Source organism: Epinephelus lanceolatus, chromosome 12 (assembly GCF_041903045.1).
Source record: "Epinephelus lanceolatus isolate andai-2023 chromosome 12, ASM4190304v1, whole genome shotgun sequence".
Classification (NCBI taxonomy): domain Eukaryota; kingdom Metazoa; phylum Chordata; class Actinopteri; order Perciformes; family Serranidae; genus Epinephelus; species Epinephelus lanceolatus.
Window position 1 is genome coordinate 17,159,435 of NC_135745.1, and position 27,218 is coordinate 17,186,652.

The 27,218-nt window shown below is 40.4% G+C and overlaps 1 protein-coding gene across 2 annotated transcripts in view; it reads left to right on the forward strand.

Moving 5' to 3' along the window:
* Positions 1 to 27,218, forward strand: part of gnal2 (guanine nucleotide binding protein (G protein), alpha activating activity polypeptide, olfactory type 2) — a 53,870-nt gene that overhangs the window by 11,151 nt on the left and 15,501 nt on the right. The window contains exons 1-5 of one of the 2 annotated variants that reach the window (XM_033650912.2): positions 3,361 to 4,163; positions 4,419 to 4,491; positions 5,271 to 5,325; positions 5,451 to 5,570; positions 13,756 to 13,853. In XM_033650912.2, the coding sequence (XP_033506803.1) occupies positions 4,025 to 4,163; positions 4,419 to 4,491; positions 5,271 to 5,325; positions 5,451 to 5,570; positions 13,756 to 13,853 (485 nt within the window). In that variant the 5' untranslated portion in view covers positions 3,361 to 4,024. Of the gene's footprint in view, positions 1 to 3,360; positions 4,164 to 4,418; positions 4,492 to 5,270; positions 5,326 to 5,450; positions 5,571 to 13,755; positions 13,854 to 27,218 lie in introns of those variants that run through there. The other variant, XM_033650911.2, reaches the window with a different exon arrangement.

Consider the following 27,218-nt stretch of genomic DNA (forward strand, 5'->3'; position numbering starts at 1 on the left):
AGGAGACAAGTTGCAGGCTGTTTAAAGTTGGTCTGTGGGGCATGATTGGCCCCTGGGCCAGACTTTGGACATGCCTGATCTATAGCAATGGTTCCCAGAGCCTTTTGGCTTGTGACCCCCACTTAAACAAATCTGTGTCTACTTGCCACCCCTTGTCACTGATGTAACCAGCAGTCTCATCAATTTGTGATTCTTCTTTCTCAGATTGTTTATTTTGAATCATTTTTAGAGGCTTGAGAGGTAAATTTACACTGAATTCACAAGAAAAAAAGCAAATATTAGAGGAAAGTCTGAAAAAAACTATTAGTAGTATGTTTATTCTTCTTTGTGATATTGAGAATTATTTTGTGACCTCTTAAATTTATCTCATGACCCCCAGGATGGGAATCACTGTTCTACAGGATAGTTTAATGGCCGTCAAAGGAGACTAAAATAGAGACATATTGGATGAAAGACCCCGATTGAGCAGATTTGCATGAATTTACTTTATTTGCTGCAGTGCAGGAAGTACTCACATGCTTTACTCAAGTAAAACTTGCAGTACAATAATAAAAACCCAGTAGCTAACCTGATTTCCACCCGCAGCCCTGTTGTGCATGTCATCCCCACTCTGTCTCCCCCTTTAAAGCTGTCCTATTGTATAAAGGCAAAAAAAAAACCCACAAAAATATCTTTAAAAGAAAAGTTTCTCATTTACATGTAACAAAAGTATTATCTGCAAAATGTACTTAACATATCTGATGTGAAAGTATTCATGCACCAGAGTGTCCCCAGTCAGTTATATTATTGTATATTGTGTTATTGTGACGACTTTCTCTGATGCATAAATGTGTCGTAAGTGATTAACTGCTGTAGCTGTTCAAAGTGGAGCTGAATTCAGCTACTTCCTGTATGTTTAAGTAGTTGAATGTTACAGTGCATCATATTTCATAAACTGATCATGTTTATTTGTAGAATCTTAATCTGCAAATGAAGTATAATTGTCCAATAAATGCAGTGGACAAGCGTAAAGCAGCATAAAATGAAAATGCTTAGTCAAATACAAGTATTTCAAAATTGTACTTTAGTGCAGAACATAAAAATATACTCGGCTACTTTTTACCGCTGCCTTGCTGCACACACACAGATTGCAATTGTGACATTTACATTTTGTTTAAATATTTATAATGTACAAAATGACATTACAAAGGAGGACAATTCATTTTGTAAATCACAGTTTTCATGAATTACATTACACTGACCATAGACTAGTTGGTTTACTACTTTCACCAGTAGGGCCCTGGTGGAAAGTTACTAAAGTACAATTTTACAGTAGTTGTACTTTACTTGAGTATTTCCATTTTTATGCGGCATTATACTTATGCTCCATTACATTTGGAAGCCATTGCTGTGCTATGGAGCTATAGAATAAGTTACCCAGCAATATATGAAGTAGTTGACATTAGCACCACCTTTACCAGCTGCAACGAATCTGATATGGCCCCTTCCTGCATAATGAGCACTTTCACTTTTAGTTTAAGTGAGTATTTTGATGCCAATACTAGTAAGGTTTTGAATGCAGGAGTTTTACATGTAGCAGAGTATTCTTACACTATAGTGTTGCTACTTATGCTGAAATAAAAGATCTGAGTACTTCCTCCACCACTGCGTATGATTACTTTTACTTTAGTAAAAGCTCTGAGAAGTTTCTCCAATATGTATTATTAGTACTCATTCTCTCAAGGACCACCGTGATGGCCCCCAGATCTGTAATCAGCCATGGAAGAAGTACAGTAGGCCTACTTAAGTAAATGAACTTAGTTACTCTCCACCGATGTATAATATGGATATTAATACCCCTGAAAATAGCCATTTTGCAAAATGAGTGCTTCTACTTTTAATACCTTAGGCTCATTTTGTTGATAATACTTCTGAGCTTTTACTTGAGAAAACTTAAAACAGTATTTTTACACTGTGGCATTGCTACCTATACTTAAATAAATGATCTGAGTACTTCTTCCACATAACTGTAGTCCTTTTTTCTCAAGGACTACAATGATGGCCCCAGGCCTGTAATGTATAAAGTATAAGTACCTCAAAATTATACTTGAGTCAGTGCACTGAGTTACTTTCCATCACTTTATAATGTGCATAATAATATAGTATAAACCTCGGAAAGGGGCCATTTTGCACAATGAGCATATTTACTTTTGATACTTTAAGTTCACTTTGTTGATAATACTTTCGTACTTTTACTGCAGAGACAAGGACTACAGTTATGGCCCCCAGGCCTGTAATGTATAAAAAATAAGTACCTCAAAATTAGTACCTCAAATGTACCTAAGTACAACACTTGAGTCAATGCAATGAGTTACTTCCCACCACTTTATAATATGCATAATAATCCAGTATAAACCTCTAAAAGGGGTTTTACTTTTAATACTTTAAGTTCACTTTGTCGATAGTACTCCTGCGCCTTCACTTGAGAAAGATCAAAGAGGTTTTTTTACATGTGATATTGCTAGTTATACTTTAATAAAATATCTGAGAAGTACCTCTACCACATAAGTACACACACCACGTAAATACAGTAGGCAACAAAAAGAACTTAAGGTATTAAAAGTAAAAGCACTAATTTTTAATATTATACATATTATAACATGATGGAAAGTAACTCAGGCCAACTGTACTTCTTCCACGGCTGATAACAGATCTGGGGGCCATCATAGTAGTCCTTGAGAGAATGAGTTATACTAGTTAAGTTATCAGATGTTTTACTAAAGTAAAAGCAATAATACCCAGTGGTGGAGGAAGTACTAAGATCTTTTATTTCAGAATAAGCATAGTGTAAAAATACTCTGCTACAAGTAAAAGTCCTGCATTCAAAACCTTACTTGAGTAAATGTAGATAAGTATTGGCATCAAAATACTTAATTAAACTTAAAGTTAAAGTCCTTGTTGTTATGTAGAAAGGGGCCTATCAGACTGATACTGTAGCAGCTAGTAAAGGTGGCGCTAATGCCAATTACTTTATATACTGCTGGGTAACTTATTCAATAATAATACATCAAAATGTATAAGTTGATTTATAATTTGTATGTGTATATATCTTACTTTTCATACTTTAAGTTCATTCGGTTGCTCATGCTTCTATACTTTACTTAGACAAATGATAGTACTTCCTCCACTACTTGTAGTCCTCATACTCTCAAGGACTACAGTGATGGCCCCCAGGCCTGTAATGTATAAACTACAGAGATAGGTAAAGTCCATTGCGCACGCACACATACACACACACACACACACACACACACACACACAGAGTAAACGGGTTGCCAGTTTGGGTCAGGGCCACCTCACTGACTGGAAGCCAAGAAGAAGAAGAAGAAGAAGAAGAGACCCAGCCCCTCTCTGTAAACCAGCACACAGAGGCGTCCGGGTTTCCACCCCTTTCGCCGATTAGTTTGATAGCAGGATTGCGAGGGACTAAATCGGGAATGGCTCTTCTCTCTTTTCCACTCCAGTTATAAAATGCTATATCAGTGCGGGTTGTTAATGTTACAGTTTAACGCAGGTTTGTTTTCCACCTCCACCGTCCACGGTTACTTCCTGGTGCCACAGAGAGAGGCAGTGCTGAGTTAAAGAGACAGAAATACTGATAGAAATTCAGATAGAAAAAAATACTGAGAGAAGAGAGGGGTTGGAGACGCGATAGGAACAGTTGACTGGATTCCGTGGAATTGAAAACCCTCTCTCTCTCCTCTTATTTATATGTATTTTTGATATTTCTTTGTAGAATCGAGTCGTTATTCTTCGTTGGTTTGTGAACTGACAAACGGTTTGGATGACGATTGGCTGCGGCTAAAGCGGAATTGTAACGGGGGAACATATTCCTCCCTCCGACGGAGAAGCCTCGCAGAGATTTTTTCTCCTTTTTTTATTTTACAGTAGACTCATTCCTGTGTTATTTTTAAACCACAAAATCATCCCGGGTGTTATTTTATATTTTTTACGATTCCACAAGGAAGGGTTAGGGCGACGGAAGATGGGTTGTTTGGGCAACAGCAAGACTGAAGATCAACGCATCGACGAAAAGGCACAACGAGAGGCTAATAAAAAGATAGAAAAACAGTTGCAAAAGGAAAGACAAGCGTATAAAGCCACACACAGGCTCTTATTACTGGGTAAGGCTGATTTATATGTGATGGCTATCTGAAATGTAAGCTAATCCCTTTCGTTTACCGAACACGTAGCCCCATTTGACAGCGCTTGCAATAATATGTCATGGGGGTGGATATTGATGGAAGCGAAGCTCCAGAGAGCCTACAATTAACTGGCTTCATTTCCAAAACATGTATGGTTCTCACGCTAACCTGGATGTCCCTGCTCGTGCTCATTTTGGTGACATTTTCATGTATTTTTTTGGTCTATTTTCGAAGGTGCGGGAGAGTCCGGAAAAAGCACCATTGTGAAGCAGATGAGGATTCTACACGTCAACGGCTTCAACGCGGAGTGAGTGCTATTCAATACACTTATTAAATAGCTACATTGACGCCTCAAAAATCATATCAGTGCTTATTCTTATGGCTTCTCCCTTAATGAATAACACTGTCGAGGCCAGAATATAGCCTGTGAATGGATTTTCCCCAGGCACTGCAGCGCCTGTTGGGCCCAGTATCCCATGCAAAGCAGCTAATATCTCCCCCCTCCTCTCACTCTCCCTTTTCCTCCTTTTTTCGTGTACATGTACAGTTATCATACATATGTGATGATCTCAGTGTCACACAGATGCCAAATAATTAACCGTTTCCTGTGAGAGGGTGAAAGGTTGTGATCGACACAGGCCTATTGATGATTTGTTTTGCTGCAAGGCCTTGCATGGCATTGATCTTACCACTGGTCTATTTGAAACAGGCCTAGTACATGTCAAGAGTCCTGTAACTGTATGAAAATCCCCTGTATGTGTAAATTTAAAGTATTTATCCAATGGAAGCTGGATTTTAGAGAATATGAGGCATAATTGTCCTTTTTAAACGTTAAAAAAATAGGAAATCTTGACTACAACACATTATATCTACTAATTTCTGCATTTCACCGACCCCCATCCTGCATTTTATACTGCTACCTGCCTCTACACCTGTACTGTATGTTTAATTGTAATAAGAATACAGTCTAACCTGGCTGTAACCCCTATCTCGCTCATAACCACCTTGATGATAAATCTTTTGTGGTCTACTGTGGTTGATGTTTTCGTAACCACTGCCCCACACTCCTATTCTGTCCCCATGCAGAGAAAAGAAACAGAAAATCCAAGATATTCGGAAAAACGTGAAGGATGCCATAGTGGTGAGTTTCGTCCTTTTTGCTTCATAATGTCTCTGTTGTTTACTGATTATTATTATAAGATGTTTGTCCTGTATTCATCCTGCTTAATGCTTGTTTTTTTTCCTCCTTAAACTTCTGTTTTGTAGACTATAGTGTCTGCGATGAGCACTTTAATACCCCCAGTCCCGCTAGCCAACCCAGAGGACCAATTCAGAATCGAATACATCAAAAGCATAGCACCCCTCTCTGACTTTGACTACTCACAGGTAAGATGTCCATAAAGTTTCTATGTGTGCACATGTTGAATATGTGTGAGACACATATGTGATCGTTTGTCTTTCCTAATGTGCATTTGTGTTTGTGTGGGTGTTGGATGGTATGTGATGACAGCATTTGCTCTTTTTATGGCCAACAATGTAGGTCCTGCTGATGTAGCTGCGGGATATCAGATGTAAATTTGCTACACCAGACCCAAAGTTGCCTCTCTTCTTTAATTTACTCTTTCTTTGTGATATCTTGGAGTCTTTTTCTAACAAACCAAAGCTAAGGAGATATGCAGTTATGAATGGAAATGTCAGCTAACTTGTATGAAATCAACAGTCAGTTGATTTCATGGCTTGTCAAAAGTTTGGTTACTGTTCGTAGCCAAAACGGATGTACCATATGTAGATTTGAATGCAAATTGGTGCACATGGGATTCTTTTCAGTGTGTGTGGTCAGCCATTCAATAGAGCGAGGTCATGTGTTGGAAACGTAGATAATGTTTTACATAATTTTAAAGGTGTTCCTTGTTTGACACCGGATATTCAGCACCACAAAACAGGAATGACCGAGCTGTTCACAGACTCATAGAGGACTGAATTAAATTCTTGTTGTTGTTGATTAACTTTAGGCTTTTTTGGGAACCAAATGAAAGTATTAACATGCTGTTATGTATGTATCAAGTACAGGGTTAGTCTCCTTTTGGTGTATTGATCTGCATTTTTGCTGTTGGTTGTTTTGGAGTTGACGGTGATCCATATTGTCATCATACTGGGGTTAGGTACTGCAATTTAAAAGTGCCAACTGTGGTTGTTTTTAAAATAGAAAAGCTGTTTTTTCGAGCTGAAACTAGGCCTATTAGTTGATCACTTGATTTTTCGATCAACAAAACAATAACCAGCAACTATTTTGATAGCTAAATAGTCATTTTAGTTGTCTTTTTAAGCATAATTTTAAAGTTCCAGCTTCCCAGGTTGTAGTTTGTTGCATGTCTTTGTTTTATATTATTGTAAATGGGATATCCTTGAGTTTTGGACTCTTGGTTGGACACAGTAAGGCAGCTTGGGCCTTAAGAAATTCTGACATTTTCCACTATTTGTGAATCGATGTATCGATAATGAAAATAATTGCTTGTTGCAGCACTGCCTCCTTTATCATTGGGAAAATATTTCATCAAGTTTGCAGTTGTTCAACATGTAAAAAAGATTCAGAGGAATGAATTTCAGATGTGTGTCTTATCTCTTAGCCACATTATAGCATATGACTCTCCAACGAGGCCTCAAAATATAGCTAAATTCAGGCCTTGTGGACAGGGTGCTTGCTGGCTTTTTTGGTTCTTGCAGTTGCTCTGTGGTCTTATCCATACCATCACTTCATTGCTTTGCCCTTAAAGTGGAATTGTTACTGCATTGCTGCTTTACATCTTTTTGTATGATCCCCTTTCCAGGCTTCCCTCTCAGCAATAATATTTAATGCTACATCACAGGAATATCCATTAAAAGGATTTGAGTGTTAATTTCCTGACTGGGCCCACAGTGAGAGTGTTAACAGGGCAGCAGTAGTCTGTGCCGCTGTGATGTTGTGTTGTGTGAGGGCCGGGGCCATGGGGAGAGCCGGCGTTGAGTTCCCAGGCCCGGCCCGGCCAAAGGGAACAACATTGCTCTGTTTGGAGCGTCTGTGCTTGTCATCAGTCTCAGGCTTCACTTGTGCCGTCAGTGTCACCACTACATTGTCACTTAGTGCCACCAGGCATGATATCCAATACAGCAGCGCAGGAACACGGCCAATCAGTAACCTGTGGCTTTCACCTGTTGGCGCCGTTGTGAAATGTGGAAGTATGTTTGGCCTGGAAACTTTCGGAGAGATGATGTCATGGTGAACCAAGTTCATTAATCTTCAAGGGAAACTTTGTCTCGATAAACGTGCTGTTCAGTGCACTTTAATCGATTTTAGTAGTTGTTACGTGATAAGTTAGTGCTGTAAATGGGAAGAAGAAGTAGACACTGACCTTTGACTTCCTACATTTCAATGAATGACTTGCTGTACGTGTGTATATATAGGCAGATAAACTGATTCTAATTGCTGTAGTTGTGACATTATGAAAGTTTTTATTAGGGCTGCAAAAATAGTTTTTATTATCAGCTTATTGCTTTCAGCTTTCTTTATTTAATCGTGTCTGTAACATGACGATTTCCAATTTTAGCACATAGTTCCAAAACCCAAAGTGATATCTACAAATGTCTCAACTCTAAAATATTCGATCATTATCAAAATAGTTGTCCCTTAATCGACTAATCAGTTATTTTACTTATAATTTTAGCTCTTATTTCACAACACAATCATCCTGCTCAGAATTACCTTGGTATAAAACGTACCTTACAGAGACGATATGAAGGTCTTTACACATCACTAAAATGCTTTACTGCATAGTGGTGACTATGGAGACAAGTCATTAGGGTTGTTTTTATTGGCTGCCACTCTTTAAAAAAAAATCCCAACTTGTTCTTAAATTTTTCTGTTATAAAACCTTTTTCTGAAAACAATTAGTCAAAGACTCTCTGTGCTTTGGTGAAAGCAAAGAAAAGTTCTTCAGGCACTCAAAGGTAGTTTAAGCCTTCATTTACTCAGGCATACTATGAATCTTAAATAAAACTTTCTTTTTAACCATCTTTCATGAAGGCTGAACTCACCCTTATGTTAATAATTGCTGATTTTTGCAGCAGGGATTGAAATAATAGTATTCTTTATCAAATTATATAACTTTATTGGGCATTATAAGTTGATGTAATGGCAAGTTAGGAGGAGAGTGAGCTGGGGAACTATGTTGTGGTGTGCTGTGTCTGGTAAGTCAAATAGGAAGATGACAAGCAGTATGGCTGCCTTGCGTCATGGTCTTTTAAGAGTACTATTGGTGGAGAAGCTGGTGTCTCTTGTAAGTGATTAAGGGATGGATTTGTACTTGGTGTTTAAGTCTTTTGCTATCAAACTTGAACAAAATTCTAATGTAAAATCACATGATCTATGTTTATGGCACAGATAGATGATAAATGTTAGGAATATATGCAGGAAGTGACAGGATACATATGCAGTATCTTCTCCTCACCCACCTTTATGACTGGGAACTTTTTTAAGACAACAATTCCCCTTGTCATATATGTAAATCGGCGTGTTTTGCTGGACTCTTTATCATCAAAGCATCCCTTTTGTAAAACCTTTCCCAACAGTAGCCTGGGATAACAGTAGGCCCATGGAAAAGAAAGCACAGACGCAACGGTCGTCTATGCAAATGGAAACAAATGCCACTGTGGTAGCTATGCTAGCCACCCGACAGCGTCCATCGACTGAAGTGGAGCAAATTCAAATGAGCCCCTGTTTTTACACCATGTAGCTCTCTCTTTGCCAGTCATGTTAAAGCCTACATTTAATCCTGGTTGTTTGATGTTAGAACAAGCAGGTCACTGTAAGTGTTGAGAGGCATTTGAGACCTGTTGGTGTTATTTTTATACAATTTCAACAAAAGAACAAGGATTAGGTTCACAAAAGTTTATTCTTTTGTTGTGCTTCTTTTTAGCGTATGAATTACAGTCTGTTGTGGAACGTGAGCTTCATATTATGTTCAGCCCCACCCATTGTTGGAGTGATCTATTTTTGTGTTGGGGTGCAGGATTACTGTACCGACGATGAATGGTTTAAATCTTATACTGCTGCTAAACTTGTGCACATCAGCAACTGTCACTGAGCGTGTAACTTTATTTAATGTTGTCTGATGTCAGTTTACTGGCCGACCCATACTTACGATTTTCCATTCGGGAACTTGACCTGCTTTGTGCTGCTTTTGTTGTTCACTACGACCGTGAAGGGCTGCACCTTTATAGCATCCCCTTGTTAGATTCTTGGTAAGTTCCCTATGATGAAAAGATTCAGACCTGGAAGTTTGTTTTTCCTTAAATTGATTACCTGAGGATCTGTGATGTGGGGCAGAGGGTGGCACGAAGGGCTGCTTGATTCTTGGAAAACCCGTGTTATGAAAGATGAACAGTCTCGAACAGTCGCTCCCTCTCTCCTTTGCTTTTGCTCTTTTTTTATTTTTTTGTTTTTTTTTTTTGCTAAATTTGTCTGTTCTCTTTAACTGAGATAACCCATGAAAGTCAGGTCTCTCTCTGTGCATGGTTATCTAACACAGATATCCTATTCAAATCCAATAAATGTGATGTTGATAGTTTACTGAGGAGCTAGCTGGTTGTCTGCCTGGCTATGTATGGAGGGATTTGAGATTAGTGGCTGTACATTTTTCTCCAAGGCCAAAGGTCTCTTCAAAACTTTACCCAAAGGAATTCAAGTGTCCCCTCGCGACGGAAGATGCAAGCCATTTGCTCCACAACTTTGTTTTGCTAAGTTGAATCAGATTTAGGCCATTTTGTTCCCTGTGTCAGCCTGACCTATATGATTCAAGTGAAATATTACATCACACACACAACTTGATTAACATTGAAACTTAGGCTGAACTGAGAGTTGGTCTTCGCCGAGCCACCAGAGAATCAGCATCTCATTGCTGGTGGTGGAGGGGGTGTGGAAGTGGACTGGAAAAGGCACAGGAAAGAGTTAAAAAAAAAAAGCTTGTGTTAAAGCAAATTCCCTCCTGGTCTCTTTCTGTGTTATCAGTTCCTCTGTAGGGCACTGCAGCACACACTGCATTTATTCAAAGGCCCAGTGTCACACGCCTCTGTGGAAAAGAGCCCTGAGGACCATACTCTGCCCCCCCTCCCCTCTCTCTGCCCCTTCCACCCTCTACCCCTCGTCCTCCCTCCATCCAGTCCCAATGCTTGCTAGCTTTGTTGGGCCCTTCTTTGGGTTTTTAAGCCCCTCAATGTCTACTGGTAAAAAAAAATGTCAAGACCTGCAGAACTAATATCAGAAGAATGTAATCAGCGCTGTTGAATCTTATTGATACTAGTTGAGGTCGGTGTTAAAGTTTGACTGTAACAGAAGTGGAAGCAAATACAGGCAAGAAAGCAAATATGGCCCCATTTTCTTTGTTAATCAAGAGTTTGGTGCAGCAGGTAAACGCAAAATTGATCTATGGTTGTAGAATTAAAAATAATGTGTTAAAGTATCATACTTTGGTATGATACTCAAACACACCTAACATGATAGCATCCTTGTTAGGGTTATTCCTGACTTGTGCCTGAAGTGTGAGCCTATATTCATCTGTAACCAAAAAAGTAAACAAATATTAACGTCTCTCTCTCTGTGAGACATCTGCGGACTGGATCAGTGGATTTCCTCCATGTTGAACTTAATCACCGGATCTGCCGAGAGGAGATCTCCCGGACCATGTGATCATTTATCAGGCTCCTTCTCCCTCGCTCGCTCTGGTTCGGGGCTACTTTCACCCTCTCCCCAGTCAGAGTGCAGAGCCAGTGCTGAGTGCAGAGAGTCATGTGGTGGTTCCAGGCTAGAGGAGGAGCCCATCTGAAAGACATGTGCACAGGAGGCGACAAGGGATATTAGCCCAATCATCTTTGTTTAGGGCATACAGAGAGTCCTGGGAAATGTCTCAAAGTCATTGATAAGATGAGCTCCTACTGAGACATGTATCGTTATTTACATCATGCCAATGGCTGGGGTTTGAACAGCAGGACTGTAGAGGCTATATTTGTATAGTGTTAGAGCTGTAATTAACTGTTTCTGTAGTCACAATAGCAGAATTTCTAACTTTGTGGCAATATCAAGAAAAATATTGATATTTGATACAATTTTTGATACCATGGGGAAAAAAATTGACACTGGGAACATAATTTATTTATTTATTTTTTTTAAATTTAAAGATAATTCACTTGAAATTGAACTGAAATATAACAAGGCTATCTCATGAAAGCGATGACTTTTCTTTTTTATTAGCAGCAGAGAAAAGCAAAATGACTGTAGTAAATATTAACTATTAGAGAGAGCGAGAAGGTCCAGCTGGTACCACTGTATCAATACTGCCAAAAATGAGTATTGTATTGATAAACTGATATTTTCGACAAGACTAATCTCAACCACAATTAAGCTGTGTCATCAAAGTGTACCACTTTTGTTGCTTAAGCTTACAGTTAAGAGAAGAGAGCTTGTGACCAGGAAGTCATACGCTGAAATTCAATTCTGTATCGAGGAAGTGAATGAGAGCTCACATCAGCTCCTTCTGCTACTGTAAATAGCTTTTCCTTGTATTTTTCGTGGAAATACGAAACCAGTATTTCTGCTTTCACTTTCGTAGATTCTTGATGCAGTGCTGCATTCAAATACTTTTTACAGAATGGCCTACAGTTATGCTGTCATGGCATTATGAGAATGGTATTACTTTAACTTTGAGGTGACTCTGTCTTCCTTAGAAAGGCAGTAAGCCTGTTTAGAACTGGTATTAGCATGCATTTTGGTGATCCGAACAGAAATGGACAGCTCCTGTTCACACCTGTGCCTATCATGCCTTTCCAGCTGACCACTTGTGTTCAGATTTTAATACTGCCCGGCACTGTAGCATGCTTGCTAGTCACGTTTGTAGTTGTGTCAGTACAGATGGAGATATCACTGTCAGCAGAATTCAACGTCTCCCTCCATAAAACAAAACAAAGGATGGTCAGGCAACACTAAAATGAGTAAGTTAGCTTTAGTGCGCTGTCACCAAAGCATCCACCATGTCCTGCACTGATGACGTAGTCGTTCTTGGGGACACATCAGGACGTATTAGTGTTCACAGTACAAAAGATATGTGGTCAAATGCATCCCAGACCACCTCGGCAAGTGGTTTGAGTGCTCGGATCACGATGCATCATTTGTAATTCGCACTGTCTGCTCATGATAGATCACCCAAAACACATTTTAATACCAGGTATAAACAGCGCCAATATGTGAGAAGCTGTTAATATTCAGAAAAAGTGGCCAGCACTTTGAAGAGCATCCATATGACCATTTATAACTGAGTCTCTGAGTTTAGTAGATTTCAGCACAGATCATTCTACTTATCTGTTAATATGACTTATAAATGTTAAAGGAACACTTAACCATAATGGAAATAGTCTTGTTTGCTTTCTTTAAGAGAGTTAGAGGAGAAATATTGATGTTTATGTTGATGGATGTCTGTGTTGTAAGTACGTAGTTGAAGCTTCTGTCTTGTTGGTTTAATCCATACACAACATGCTGGGACTATTTCTTGACGAACAACAGTTCATATATCCACCAGCATGTTTGTGCAGCGTCTCTGGTTGCTATTGTTCACCAGGAAGTAGTTATAGCACGTGTTGGGTAGTAGTATTTTTTCACTTCAGACAGTCAGGCTAGCTGCTCCCCCCTGCCTACAGTTAGTATGCTAAGCTAGGCTAAACATATCCCTACTCCAGCTCCCAATGCATTACACACACATGGAAATCCTGTTAAGACAACAAATAAGCGCTTGTCCCAAAATGTTGAGCCATACCTTTAAGTGAAATACAATACTAATACTTGTTGAGTAAGACATTCTACTTATCTCTGCGCTTACTGTGAACGGCAGTCCTGCACCCGGCTGCTTTAACTAAACAGATCAAGTAGAAGTCAGTGTCTGCTGGGCTGATGTATGTATGTATGTATGTATGTATGTATTGGCTGTATGTATTGCGTGTAACTGACCAATTATTTCTCTTTGGATAAATGTGTATATAAAATAGGCAATAGAATTTCCCTTTCATGTGTTTGTTTATTTAGCTATCCAGTTGTCATGGCAGCACGAGTTTCAATGGCTTAAAGTTGCGTTTTCAATGTACAAGTTTGGATTTACTAAAAGTCTGCACAATAGTTTGTCTTAATTTATTGTATCCATACCTATACTTACCTGTATTTTCTATAGTAAGTATTGAAAAAGTCTGCTAAGGTGACACAGATAGATACTGGCAATTAAGTTGGCATTGTTTTGCATTTGTGTGGACATCTAAATAAAGTAAACTTCCTTTAATGACCATCTTAACACTCAGATCATACTTTCAAGAATCATTTACATAATTAAAAGTGGACTACAAAACTCACAAAAGAGGAGAACTTTTTGTTGTGTGCTTCAACAGTACCACCATGAATGAATCCAAGACCCCTGTTCGTCCCATCATAGCATTTTACTTCAAGTCTTTTAATGTTCAATATGTTATTTTCAACTGCTGTTTTTTTGTTTCCTTTCCTCAGGAGTTCTTTGATCACGCAAAGAAGCTGTGGGATGACGAAGGAGTGAAGGCATGCTTTGAGAGGTCCAATGAGTACCAGCTCATCGACTGTGCACAATAGTGAGTTCAAACATTAAAAGACATTTTGTGGTGTGATTTTCAGCTTCGCATACTAGCAAGTTTGCAGAAGATTTTTTTACAACTACATACATTATGTAATCAGTTATTTGTGCAGCTATCATATAGTGAGCTATTTTTTTACTGCCTGTAAACTGTTGTCACATCCCTGCTCTGTCTGTCTGTCCTCTTTGTGTTCTGTTTGAGGTGTATGCTCTGCGGTGTGTGCTGGTGTCATGTCATATATGAATATGACCAAGATATGTTTGCTCTGGGTGTGGCAAGGCGAGCGGCAGTTGCATTGGTCCTTGCATTGGAAAATTATACATATATCTCCTCACGTTATTGTGTTTCACATCTCACCATGGCAATATGCAAAGCCTGTATCACAATGCCCAATTCATTGGGATTGTATTGATGTAAAATGTGTCTGCAAACACATGCAAATATATAATACTGCTGTAGTTTAAATTAGGATCTCTCGTTTCAGCGTTGGTGATGGTAATAACCTACCTGCGGGGTTGATGGACTCAAGTTCAGTGTCTCTGAGGCTGGACAAAAGCTATGTGGGTCATGATCTGATTTTGGCTACAATCTGTATCGTTTTTCCTAATACAATTGTACTCCAGATACTGTAGTTAGGAAATCCTGATAACTGCAATGTGGCAAGGTGCAGAAACCGATGCCTCTTTGCACGGTGCCCCAGATTGTTTAGAAGGCTCCCCTTTTACCTTGGGCCACCATAGGGTGCTGGTTGTACACAGTAGAGGGCCCCTGTCTCGCCTGTAAAAGGAAGTTTGGATATGCAAAGTGACTCACTGATTACAGCGCTCTCGTTCCGCTTCCTCTCTGACTCACCTCTGGATTCACATGTAAATATCAGGACATGTACATGGTACAGACGCAGGGGTGCAGCATGCTTGGAAGTTGTCCCCTCCCATCCCAAAGGTTGGTTCCCTTTATCGCTTTGGGTTCGCTCTGAGGCACACTCTATCAGTGACCGGAGATATTGTCTTGTTGTCAGCGATCTGTGAGCCCGCGTTACATGGACGCAGTGTCGAGATGTTTCAGAGATGGGAAAGCACGCAGACAAACAGTCTCTATACTCTCTTCGTGAATGTCTTCCGTTTCTCGAACATAAATTTGACTTCAGGTCAAGTCTCCCCCTGGTTGCCCTGTCTGAAAGCAGCTTCCATAGAAAGGAGAGAGATAGTCAGGTGATGGTTGGAGAGTCACATGAATCTGTAAGGTGGAGCTGTTACAGTCGAAGTGTTTGTCTTTGCTGCTCTGAGTCAGTCTGTGTCTGTGCGGGACGACTGCACAATATGTAAAAAAGCATCTAGTGTTTATTTTAGTCACTCATCCAGTATCATACTAGCACATAATGTTGTGGTTTAAATAAACATTTAAAATCTTTTTCCCCAAATGTCCTTGTCAAAACTCTGCAAATGCCTTGGTCCACTGATCGTTGATATAAGCAAGAATATTTATATTTCAATAACCTAAACTACTGAGGCTTGTAAATAGCTGTAAACATCAACAGAGTGAAATGAAGACAGTTTTTAAATACAGTGCTTTATTTATGACTTCTCTGGTGTTGGAATGCATTTATTGCCTGAACTTTCTGTCCTCATGTTGTAAGTAGCCAACATTTTGTTTGCAAGGAGGTTGTGATACACCAACTCTTCCAAATCCAAAATATTGCAGGATGGCTGATGCTTTAACCTTAATTATAAGTCCCAATTGTGCTCTCTGTTTCCAACCCCTTTCCTCTTCAGTGTCATTCATTCTTGGATTGCTTCTCCCTCCTGCCCTTCTTGCTGTCCTCCTATCACTGCCTCTCTGGCTGTTACATTGCTGCTCCTGATTGGCTGGCAGCATGTGAGCAGTTGTATATTTGGCCAATAAATTTTCAACAAGCTAACTAATGTATTTTACTGGTGTGTAAAGGAGGTGAAAGATGATGATAAGTTTTGTGAACAAATGTTCAAACTGCGATTTCAGTTTTGATGTGGTTAATAATTGTGCGGTTCTAGTGTGTTGTCTTTTACTTTTATTTGTCAGTAATCCTGTGTTTTTCTTGTTGTGTTTCGTCGCTCAAGTGCTTTTCCTTTTCCATAGGAGAGCGAATGTGTGATGTAGTGCTGTGACTTTACTAAAAATTCAACTTGAAGTACAATAAATCTATCTCAATACCTACCATGATTTTTGGAACAGGAAAAAACTGTTTCCACATTTGCAATTCATATTGAAATCTCACTGTTCGGTAGAGACATCACAATATGCCCCTATTGTCAGTGTGTTTGATTGATGTCTGGAATTTGTCAGACTGCGTGACCTCTCACTTAGTTCCTCTCTTAGTTTTAACCTCTGTATGAACTGTGTGGATGGAGGGCATTCATAGATACTCTGTCCTACATGGCAGCAGACCTGTCTGTGTTTAAAGGCCCGCACACACACACACACACACACACACACACGCATACACCTATTGTTGTTTTGACCACTCAGCTATACTGAATGTTCTCAGCAACTGTCCTGGAAGTAGTTAAACACTGGCAGACGGCCTCAGCAGCCAACTGGGCTGAAATGAAGGGAGCAGAGGTCATAACGTTGGACTCGGGCTATATTTAAACAAACTTTATATTGTTTGGGAATGTCTGTTGTATTGATTTGGCTGTTCCTCTAGGTTCAAGACTATATAGGCCTGTCTGTTTGCTTGCCCCTTTCATGCTAGTGCTAGCTACTTTTGAGCTAGCACTAACTCAACCTGCTCTTATAATCCTATAGTCAGTCCAGGAAGCTTTCATTTCATCTTCTACTTTTTGTTCTCTGCACCTGCCCTCTGTTATGTTTTTTGTGTTTCCACAGACTTGTGCTCATGTTGTAGGCTATGTCTTAGATCACAAATGTGATAAGAGTGCTTTCAGTTACTCTGAGTGTAAATTAAAGAGGAAGTTGGCCGACAAGTGGCTGTTTGTGGAAGGAACAGATTGGCAGGCAGCAACCTTACATGCTAACAGTCGAACACAGTAGATACACTGTCGTAAAAACCACCAAACAAGATCAAGATACAGCTGTTTGTCATATTTAGGTGTTGTGAAGGCAGATTATACACCTCGGCCGTTCCATCTGTGTTGTCCTTCACAGACCTTGCTACACTGGCAGATATTTTTTCCAGCAGGCCTAACGCCGGACGACCCATTGGATAGAGTCACAGGAAATAAGTATGGGCCGATGGCGAGCACTTGTTATGCCAAAGAGCATGTCCATATCGATGCTTGTGGAATCCTGTCACCCATTGATCCGCCCTCTGCATCGCACATTTATACGTTTTAAGAGCACAGATATGTGTCTGCCAGTTGATTGATTATGAGCTATTTTCAGCTGCGGCCGGCTGGTTCCATTGCAATGCCTTGGATGTGTCAACGGCAAAATCAAACACTTTTTCTCACGCAAATCCAAACTCCCGGCCCTCCTGCTTTGTTTTCTGCAACGAGTATTTGTTGCAGTCCTCTAGCAAATACGACACAATTCATAACATAATTCATACACTAAGGAATTTCTTTCTGTAGTGGATGATTGTTATCCAGTGTAAGATGCTGTCTGGTCTGGTCTGGAGCTCTCCCTGTGTTGGTGTGCTCAGTGGCTGAAAGGCCAGGCTGCAGCAGCAGCAGGGACTGGGCCAGAGGAGAGCTGGCCTGAATGGAGCTGGAGTCTGGGAGTGCAACTGAAGAAATGAGGCTATGAAACAGCTGAGCGATACAGCAGGGGTTTATTCCTGCAGTGAGAATGAGGCCTGGGACAGAGGTGGAGCTGATGCTGGGTTTGGTACAGGAGCACAATGTGCCTTAGAGGCTGTAAATGTATTTGCTTAATTTATATTTTTTTGTGATTTAAAATGACGAACCTTGTAAACACTTGGAGTGGCCTTGTTTGATCACTTTGAGTCAAAAGACCACTGGCTATTTTGGAAACACCATGCTTTTGTTTAAGGCACAGTGCATTGTGGTCATTGTAGTTCATCAGTATGATTTTAGTATTGGTCTGTATTAAAATAAGTGATTCAAATAAGAAGAGTTTCATGTGTCCTGGATGAATTTAACAGAAGTTAATATACAGACATGCCACTATATAAAAACTTTAGAGCTTTGACTAGGCAATTATTAAACTAATTGCGTAGTTGATCAACAAAAAATATCTGCAACTACTTACTATCTATAAAGCAATTCAACAAATATTCCCAACTGGTCGTAATTCCAGCTTTTCAGTTGTGAAGATTTGATGCTTTTCGTTGTCTTATGTGATGGTACACTGGATATCTTTAGGTTTTGGACAACTAAACACACAAGACAAACAATTTGCAGATGTCACCTTGGGGTTTAGTAAATTGAGTTAGGCATTTTCACCATTTTCTGATATATAATAGACCAGATGATGCAACCATTAATCAGCAAAATAAGTGGCAGATTAATTGATAATAGAAATAATTGCTAGTAGCAGCCCTACGATCCTGTGTCTGTAATCCAAATGATCATCCCTCTACAGTTATTAATCCCCACAATCCCATCTAGATTTTATGGTAATCACACCAAACACACATACACACACCAGTAGACACATGAATTCAAAACATACAGGAAGACAAGACTTGGCCCTGACTCACCCTTCATACTGAGACAAATATCAGATTGTTCTTGCTTCAGCCGTCCACAGACATTCACACTTTTTTGGCACTACCACCATCGATCCTAATGAAGATTAAATACACGGGGCAACAACCAAATACTGAAGAAAAGTGGGGCTTTTCAGGGTGGGGAGGAAAATGGGTGTCATCATCACACAATTTAAAAGGTGTTAATCACAAAAAACATTTCCCGCCTCCTGCTGGAACTGAAATAGTTGCAACATTTTGACATGAAAACCCTCTGGTAAATCTGTTTTGGATATCTGAAGTCTGAAATGTGCCATAACTTTGTTAAAAGTCTATCACAGTTTCTCAGAGTGCAAGTCGATGTATTTAAATGTCTTGTTTTGTCTGACCAGCAGAACAAAACCTTAAGATACTTATTTTACACCAAAAAACTGAGAAAAGCAGCAAATACTCAAATAAGAGACGCTGGAATCAAAACAATCAACTGATTATGAAAATAGTTGCCAATTACTGTTCTGTTTGTTAATAATTAATCGACTAATCGTTGTATCTCTGCAACACAGAATTTAGGGACTTGGAGCACCCTGTTTCAACCCCCCTCTTAGGAGAAGGTTTTAATTTCCATCATTGGACAAAGAATAGAGTTAAATACATCCAAAACCTTCCGAAACTTTCATCTGCAGTTCTCAGGGTTTAAAAAGTGATAAATAGAACTTTTTTGCTTGACAAAACTTGATGAACCACAAATGTCTAGATTTGCAAGTATCATCATATGGGGATGCAAAGCTCTGTAGGATGTAGAGGCACAGCTGGGACGGGACAGATCCGCAGCAGTCCCGCGGTCCCGGAGATGGGACTGTGGATAGACATAAGGCTGGGTCTGGTTCTTGGCCTAGGCTGGGGCTGGGGTTGGGGCTGGGGTGTAGTGCTGGTCACGGGACTCTGTCACCAGCCTGGGGGCCACTGACACAGTCATCTGGGGCAGTAAAGTGCTAAGAATGGCCGGCATTGTCAGCCAGCCCCGGCCCCTGAAGGGCCTACAGAAACAGAGGGGCTACGCTTCGCAAACAGTGGCTCTCCTCAATAAGGAGCCTCTTCTGTTCACGGAAGAGCCCGAGAGAGCGATATTTATACACCGGCTGCATGTCACTGCTGCTTTTTCCAGTCACCAATAAGTTGCTTCATTTCTTAATGTTTTAACTGCTTTGATGTTACACAGTATAACACCAACAGATGAGGCTGACTGTGACAGGGTCTGGGCTCCTCTTACATGTCTGAACGGAGCAGTGTGTTTATATTTCAGTGTAATAACTTGTTTCAGATTGGTTATCAGGTTATTTTTAACACATGAGACACTTTTTTTACTGGGATGTTTGTCTCACTGCAGCCAGAGCGTCTTTTGAAACTGTGTTAAACCTTTGTGCACTGCATTGTTTAAAGCTTGCATTGTTTGGGAGTGAAATCTGAAGTCACAGTTTGAATTTCTGCATCTAAAAAGCATGAAGCAGAGAGTCTATAAGATAATCACAGTCTGTAGGGACAAGCAGAAGACTCCATACCAAATGGCAGTGATGGCCAGGTATGGAGCAAAGGGAGAAACTAAGATACGTTAGCTTTTAAGTTCTTTTAAGAGAACAAAAACAACTTATAATTTGTGGTGTGATCATACATTAAGTGTCACGACTTTGGTCTTAAAACAGAAATAATGGCTGATAGAGGCAATTTGCTCTAAAAAGTCAAACAAAGTTAAGAGAAAAAATTAAAGCTCATATTTAGCCAGTAAAAGTGCTTTTGAAGGCATTTTAAAGTAATCCTCATTTTTCAGTATCCTCGTGTTTTAGTTGTTGAGTGCTTCAGCCACTTCCAGTAAACAAACTCTTAAAAATAGCCTAAATAGTTTCAGTTCGGTTTCTTAAATCTTTTTATATTTTAGTAAATTCTGTGTTCATGTTTTTTTTTTCATCTTGCCTTTTAACAAAAAATAAAATTTTTACTACTGCCCATTCCAAATTATAATTACTACTACACCGATCGTAAGCAAATATATACTTTCCTCATAAAAAGAGTCGCAACAGGCCTTAATCCAGATTAACAAAAACCTTTGTGTCGCTTGCTAAAATCAGATGACCCTGCTGTCAGCTGACTGAGAAATAATCAAAGGGGGCACTATGGAAGTGTGTGTGTGTTTGTTTGTTTGAATTTATCTGCGGGTGTGTAGATGTGTGTAGATGTGTGCTTCGTGTGCATGATTTCTGAGGAAAAGGAAGGAGTGGTTTTGAGCTGAACTGTAGAATCTGATCTACTGGAAGCTTAGTGGGACTCCATCTACACAAACCACTGTCCTTAAGGTTGTTAGAGCCCCCTGTGGGACCAACTCTCTCCCTCTTTCTCCCACTGTCCTTCTTGCTCTCTCTCCGTCTCTCTCAGTCTATCTGTTCAGTCCTCTCTTGAGGCCAGAAAGCGACAGCAGCAGAGAGGATGTTGCAGAACACATGTTGTTCCCTATATGAAGCATTTTCCAAAGTGTGTGTGTGTGTATAAAGCCCAACATTTAACGTGCTCATGTTTAGCAGCAGGGCTCGAGATTTAGTGTCACTGTAGCTGTTAATGGCTTTCTCTGTCCATTAGGTAAGTGATTTAAAGTACTGTGGATGTTGTTTGAAGTTTCAAGTCGTAGATGTCGGTTTTTTAGAAAGCTCTCATCCTGCTTGGGCATTTGGAAACAGTTAAGAGAGCCTAAAGCTGCCCAGCATAGCATGCTACATGTCACAAGATTAGCTACACTGGCAGTGTGTTTTTATTTTGTTTCTAGAGACCAGAGGCTCTGACAGCCTGTATTTAGTTTAGTCAATGAGTTGGATCACATTTGAAACCAGCCATTGAAAAACAATATACATTTTGAAAATCTAAATCTGTATCAAACTCAAAACACCACAATTTTTCCTGTGAACGTGTTGGATCTCAGTTTACAAAAATTAGCAAAACTGACGTGTTGCAATTGTTTGTAGGTTCATGTTAAGTGTTTTGTCTCTCTGAATGTTTAACATGAACAGTGCTGCAGAGAGAAATGGGAATTTATGTTCCACTTAAAGAAGGGGAATTGTACCTATAAATAGATTTTTATTTTTGGGTTAAAATGTGCGTCCATTTTAAAGGACAGACAGAGACACAGAGCGAGGCTGGTGAATGGCGGATATCTGCGAGTCTGTTACTGTGTGCCGACTACACACATACAGTACACACACATACCTTTCTCTCTCTCGCTCACACACACACACACACACACACACTCACACACACTCTGCTGTTGACCAGGAGTGTAAAGGCACAGACTGCTGGAGGACAGCAGTGGCGCTGCAGGTTCCCTTCTCAGAGATTGTGGAATGGTCGTCCATAGACACCCCCCCCCCCTTCCTCCTCCTCTTCCTCCTCTCTCCTTCTCTCTCTCTTCACAGAGGCTCCCCCTCCTCTCTCTCCCCCCTCTGTCGCTCCCTTTTCTCCCCCTCCCCTTCCACCCCCCACCCCCCTTAGAGCTTATGTAAACTAGCTGTGGAGCCAGGGCAAGCTGAGGCTATTTTTAGCAGCAGCACTGCAGAGCAGAAACTGGCGGAGGGTCACGTGTGCGCAGCCGAATCAAAGGGAGTATCCCGGCAATGCGCTGTAAACAAAGGGAAGGTCAGTAGCAGAAGGTGAGACACAAAACGCCTCTGTGTTGGTTTTGTGTGTGTGTGTGCGTGTGCGTGTGTGTGTGTGTGTGTGTGTGTGTGTGTGAGCGACTACGTACTGCCTGGCCATACCTTCTCTTCTCTTAATGCCCTGACATAAAACAAATCATTGCGAGTGTATGAATGCACCCATATGCTTCCCTGCTCACTCTGTCTCCCCTACTACACACACACACACACACACACACACACACACACACACACACACACATACATAGCTCAACCATTTCTGCCACTGCTAGAGACGGGGGGGGGGGGGGCTGAATTGATCAAAGCAGGGTTTGACACGCGAGGAGACATTTTGCTGTCTAATCATGACAGGGGCTCCCAGCTCCACACTCTCTCCCTGTTGCTGCCAAGCCGGCCTATCAGAGTGAGCAGCAGCAGACTTGGAGCCATGCAAAATCCATCAGAAAGCACATGACCACGTGTGTTTAGCATTGACATTAGCATGTTTTGTATCACATGGGGGCTTTCAAACTCCCAGCGCCTGCTCAGAGTTGGGCCTGGCTGTGTGCTGTAGCTCAGGTTGTGCAGCCTGCAGGCCTGGCTAGCACTGAGGCTAGCAGTTAGCGGTGTCCAGCAGCCACACCCAGGCAAAAAGGTCTCCCTCCACCTCGGCCACTAGTCAAACAAGCCTCAACTTTCACCTCCTGTGGAATGTGGTCAGAGGGGGGCATGGAGCTATTTATAGAAACCTTTTATATTTTTCTGTCACAGCGGTTTGTTTGCCCAGACAGTTTGAGCTGTTGGCTGTTTCATCAGGCCAGGCTGAAGGAGGTAGCTCGGAGGCTAACTTAAGTAAACATTTGGCTCCAGCACAAGCCATGGTTGGGCGGTTTGGTTGGATGATTTATTGTTGTAGGCATTCTTAACCTGGGATTCTGCAGCTTCTCTGCACTGACCAGATAGATAAGGAGCCCATCTTAAAGTATCCTGACAAAACAATATGCCATGTCAAGGGAACATCCGGTTCGTCTTTGTATGCCGTCGCGGTTCTTCAGAGCGATACTGTACTCTAAAACAATATTTACTTAGAAATTTAATTCCAGTCCACACCTATTGTGTTTTTTCAGCTGCTACAGGTTAAACAAAGGCGTAATGTAACTTACATGTTCCTTTGTGTCATTTGTTACTTGCTAATTTGTCTTTCTGTGTCTGTCGAAGCACTAACACCGGAAACTCGAGTTTAAACAACATCGATTAGTCCATCAACAGAGAATGAATCTGCAACTATTTAGGTAACAAACAAATCATTTAAGTTATTTCTCAAGCAGAAATGCCAAATAGTCCCTCATTCCATCGTCTTGATTGTCAGGATTTGGTGCTTATCTGCGTTGTACGTGATTCCAGACTACATATATTTGGGTTTTTGAGTGTGGGTCAGACAAAACAACGACTCTGATTACCTTGGGCGTTAAGAAACTGAGATGTGTATTTGACACTATTATAAAGACATTTTAAAGACTAGGGATGTGCGCGGTTATTCGGCTGGTCGATTGAATATTACTACCCTTACCAGTCAGCACCAGAAATACTAAGCAGTTAAACTTATTATTAAAATTATTATTATTATTTCAAATTATTGCGTTCAACCAGTGAAAATTGTCCAAAAGAATATTGTTTCAATAAATGTTATTTTTTCAACTTTTATTTAGTGAGTTCTTGTTACAATATGTTTTGTGTGATAATTTGCAGTGTTCACAATGCACAGTGCAAAGTGCCACACATTTAATTTAAAATACAATTCGGTAAAGGAAAAATGTGATTAAAAATGGCTCTCATATATGCAAAAAAAATTTTTATTTATTTATTTATTTATTTTTATTTTTTTCAGAAAATATTTGACCTTATAGATTAAATTGTGCTCAGTTTTGACTGTTGTGTTTTCTTACTTTTAGACCAGTTAACTTGTCGAAGTTTTAACTTCTTTTAAACATCAGGGAAATTAGTTGTAAGGAACATCCCTATTATAGATCACTCAAGAAAGTAATTATTAAAATGATTAATAATGAAATAGTAGAAATGTATATGTGTGTGTTTTTTTTATTATGCTTAGTTTGACTTTACTGAAAACTATAAATTATTGACCACCAAATATATAAACCAGCAGCATACATACAACACGTACATGTTGTCACCCTGTGCATCAAAGATGTACAGCTCATATGGTTCAATTTTTAGGCTAATTGTGCTTTCATTGGATTCCACTAGCATTTTGCTATCACATGAAATCCACACCACCTGTATCTCTGTGCCATGAGCCCAATATATTCAGAGAGGAGTGATGACTTGACTTTGAGTTAAAAGTAACATCACCCACAACTACATAAGACGATTTCAGTGTAATTGACATCATCTTTAACTTTTTTTAGAGCTGTGTAGAAGTGGAGGGAAATGACGGAGAGGGGTATATCAGCAAGATGACCGGGATTACCTGCATGGCTCTAACCCTGCTGTTCTCACCTGTTTGTTGGAAAAGTCATGACACTGTACACTTACTACTTTGTACAGATATCCCACCTATCGCCAACACATCAAATCACCGTAAATCCGTTTCCCCTGATCTGCTGCTGTAACGACAAAAGAAACTAGCTTGCTAATTTGTTGACTTTCTGCATCCCAGTGTGCAAAAAGCCGCCATGATTCATGTTGTCACCATATACATTCCCTGGAGAGTGGTATATCAGTGCATTTTATAAGTTTGAACTTGAGTCTTCTGACCCTGCTGTTCTCACCTGTTCGTCTGCAAAGTCATGACACTGTTCACTTGTTACTTTGTACAGATATCCATCCTATCACCAACACATCAAATAACTTGAAATCAATTTCCCCTGATCTGCTGCTGTAATGACAGAAGAAACTACCTTGCTAATTTGTTGACTGGCTGCATCCAAGACAGCGTGCATAAAGCCACTGTGATTTTTTTATTTTGGGGGCTTGCGGATGTGTTGCTTTCTCCGTGGAGGGTTGTTTCAAAGCCGTCACAACATAAGCACAGTTTGCAGTTACCTCTTGGCCGTAAAGAGTAATTTTCCAGTGTGCATTACCGTAACAGCGGCCCATCTCATGGGACTCCTATTGACTGCTCCGTGACTTGTAACATCCTTATCAATTATCCCCACAGTTCAGCTCTCAACTCATATAACCCTGTGCGTCTAATTTTTCACAACTGACGCCTCATCTGTCATGTTGTGACAGTAACTTTGTGTCTCTTTTTACACACACTTCAGACTACACATTACATTCCTCCCCTTTACTGAAATGTGACTTATTTTGGGTTGTGTGCTTGAGACGGTGGCACTCTAAAATAATCTGTCTTCATAAGCCTAAATTTGCTGTGCCCTCCCACCAAAGACACACACACGCAGTGACACACATGCAATGTAGAAAGCTAGCACAGAGCACGGTTCTGCTTTGTGTTGATGTATGGGAGAGTCTGGGAATGGAAGGATACAAGTGCGGCCTGGCTTAGGAAGAGACAGGGGGATAGAGAGAGAATGACACAGAGAGAGAGAGGGAGAGAGGGAGAGAGGAGTGGTATGGACCGACTGGGGTTGCCATGGGAACCCAGCTGCTAAAAGCAGGCAGGGTCAGTGTGGAAGAGAGGCTGTGTGCAGCAGGAGCGAAGGGATGCCACCCGGAGGCCAGCTTGTGAACTACACAAACAGCACAGAGGCCTCGACAGTGCAAGCTCCAGCTGAGAATCTGTATTTTTAACATCTTTATATAAAAGTTAAAAACAGAAAACTTTTTTTTAAAATGGAGAATTTATTTCCTTCTGTGTGGATCTGGTTAATTTCTAATCCCCACCTGGTTCAGTCAGGCTTATGCAATCTGCACTGATACTGTAGCCTCCCCTGTCTGATATTAGTCATTGGTTATTGACTTTTGATTAGGGGAAAGGAGGAAAAGCTCATTTTCACTGGGTCACAGATTGGCTTCCAAGCAGAACAACTAATTTGACGTGGAGGCTGTGGTTGTTTACGGCCGAGTTAAAACCTGCTCGATATTGTTGATTAGACTATTTTTATTTCATTCTCTATTTTTGGCACAGACTAATTCAGCAGCTGACAGATAGTGTATCGATGTTGTGCTTCAATATTATTTAGAGAAACCCATAAGTCAATTTGACTGTGAGAACTGTAGTTGGGAGCTCAGGCCTGACAGATTCCAAGTGCTCCCACTGTAGCTCGAATTTGGGGGATGAGTCTATTTTAAGCAGAGGTAATGTAATGGTCCACGTAGACACTGAGCAGAGACAAAAGGGCATTACAATGTATTTCACATTTTTATACAACACCTTTCAAAACCATGACTTGATGCGGCCCTGGAAGGCGAATTGGCGGCCTTGAGATAAAGCAGGCACTTTTGTTTACACAAGATTTGGTTTGACTTTCAGGAGTGTCTCCGTTCTTGCTCCTATATTTAGGAAGTACCCACTGAGCCGTTGATGGATTTGTCTAGTTTCAGATCCATCTCCCAAACTGCACAGTGTTCCTGTTTGGATGGATGAGTTGAACTCCGGGCTCAGATCTTTCCACCAGGTGACCAGGATCCTGCGCAGCTCCACCTTCACTCTGTCCTGCCGCACGTAGCTGTGTGTGCTGTACCAGCTCAATACCACTGACAGTCTGTGTTATGTGATGTGTAGTGTGGCTGGTTTTGTGAGAATACTGGGTTTGTTTTGTGAGACAAGACAGATGATGAAACAAGGAAAAGTTCTCGGTTGAAATATTAGATTACAGTTTTTCAGACATATATTTTATGAATGATCCAAGTAGCACTAGTTTTTGGTCATTTCATCAATTAATTTATTGACAGAAAATTAATCACTAACTATTTTCAGAATTTTTCATTAATTTTTTTTAAACCAAAAAAGCAAAACAAAAACAAAACCCCACAGTTTCTCCAGTGTGAGGATTTGGTACTTACTTCTGTTCATTTTGAACTGAGTGTCTTTGGGCTGTTGGTCGCACAGAACAAGAC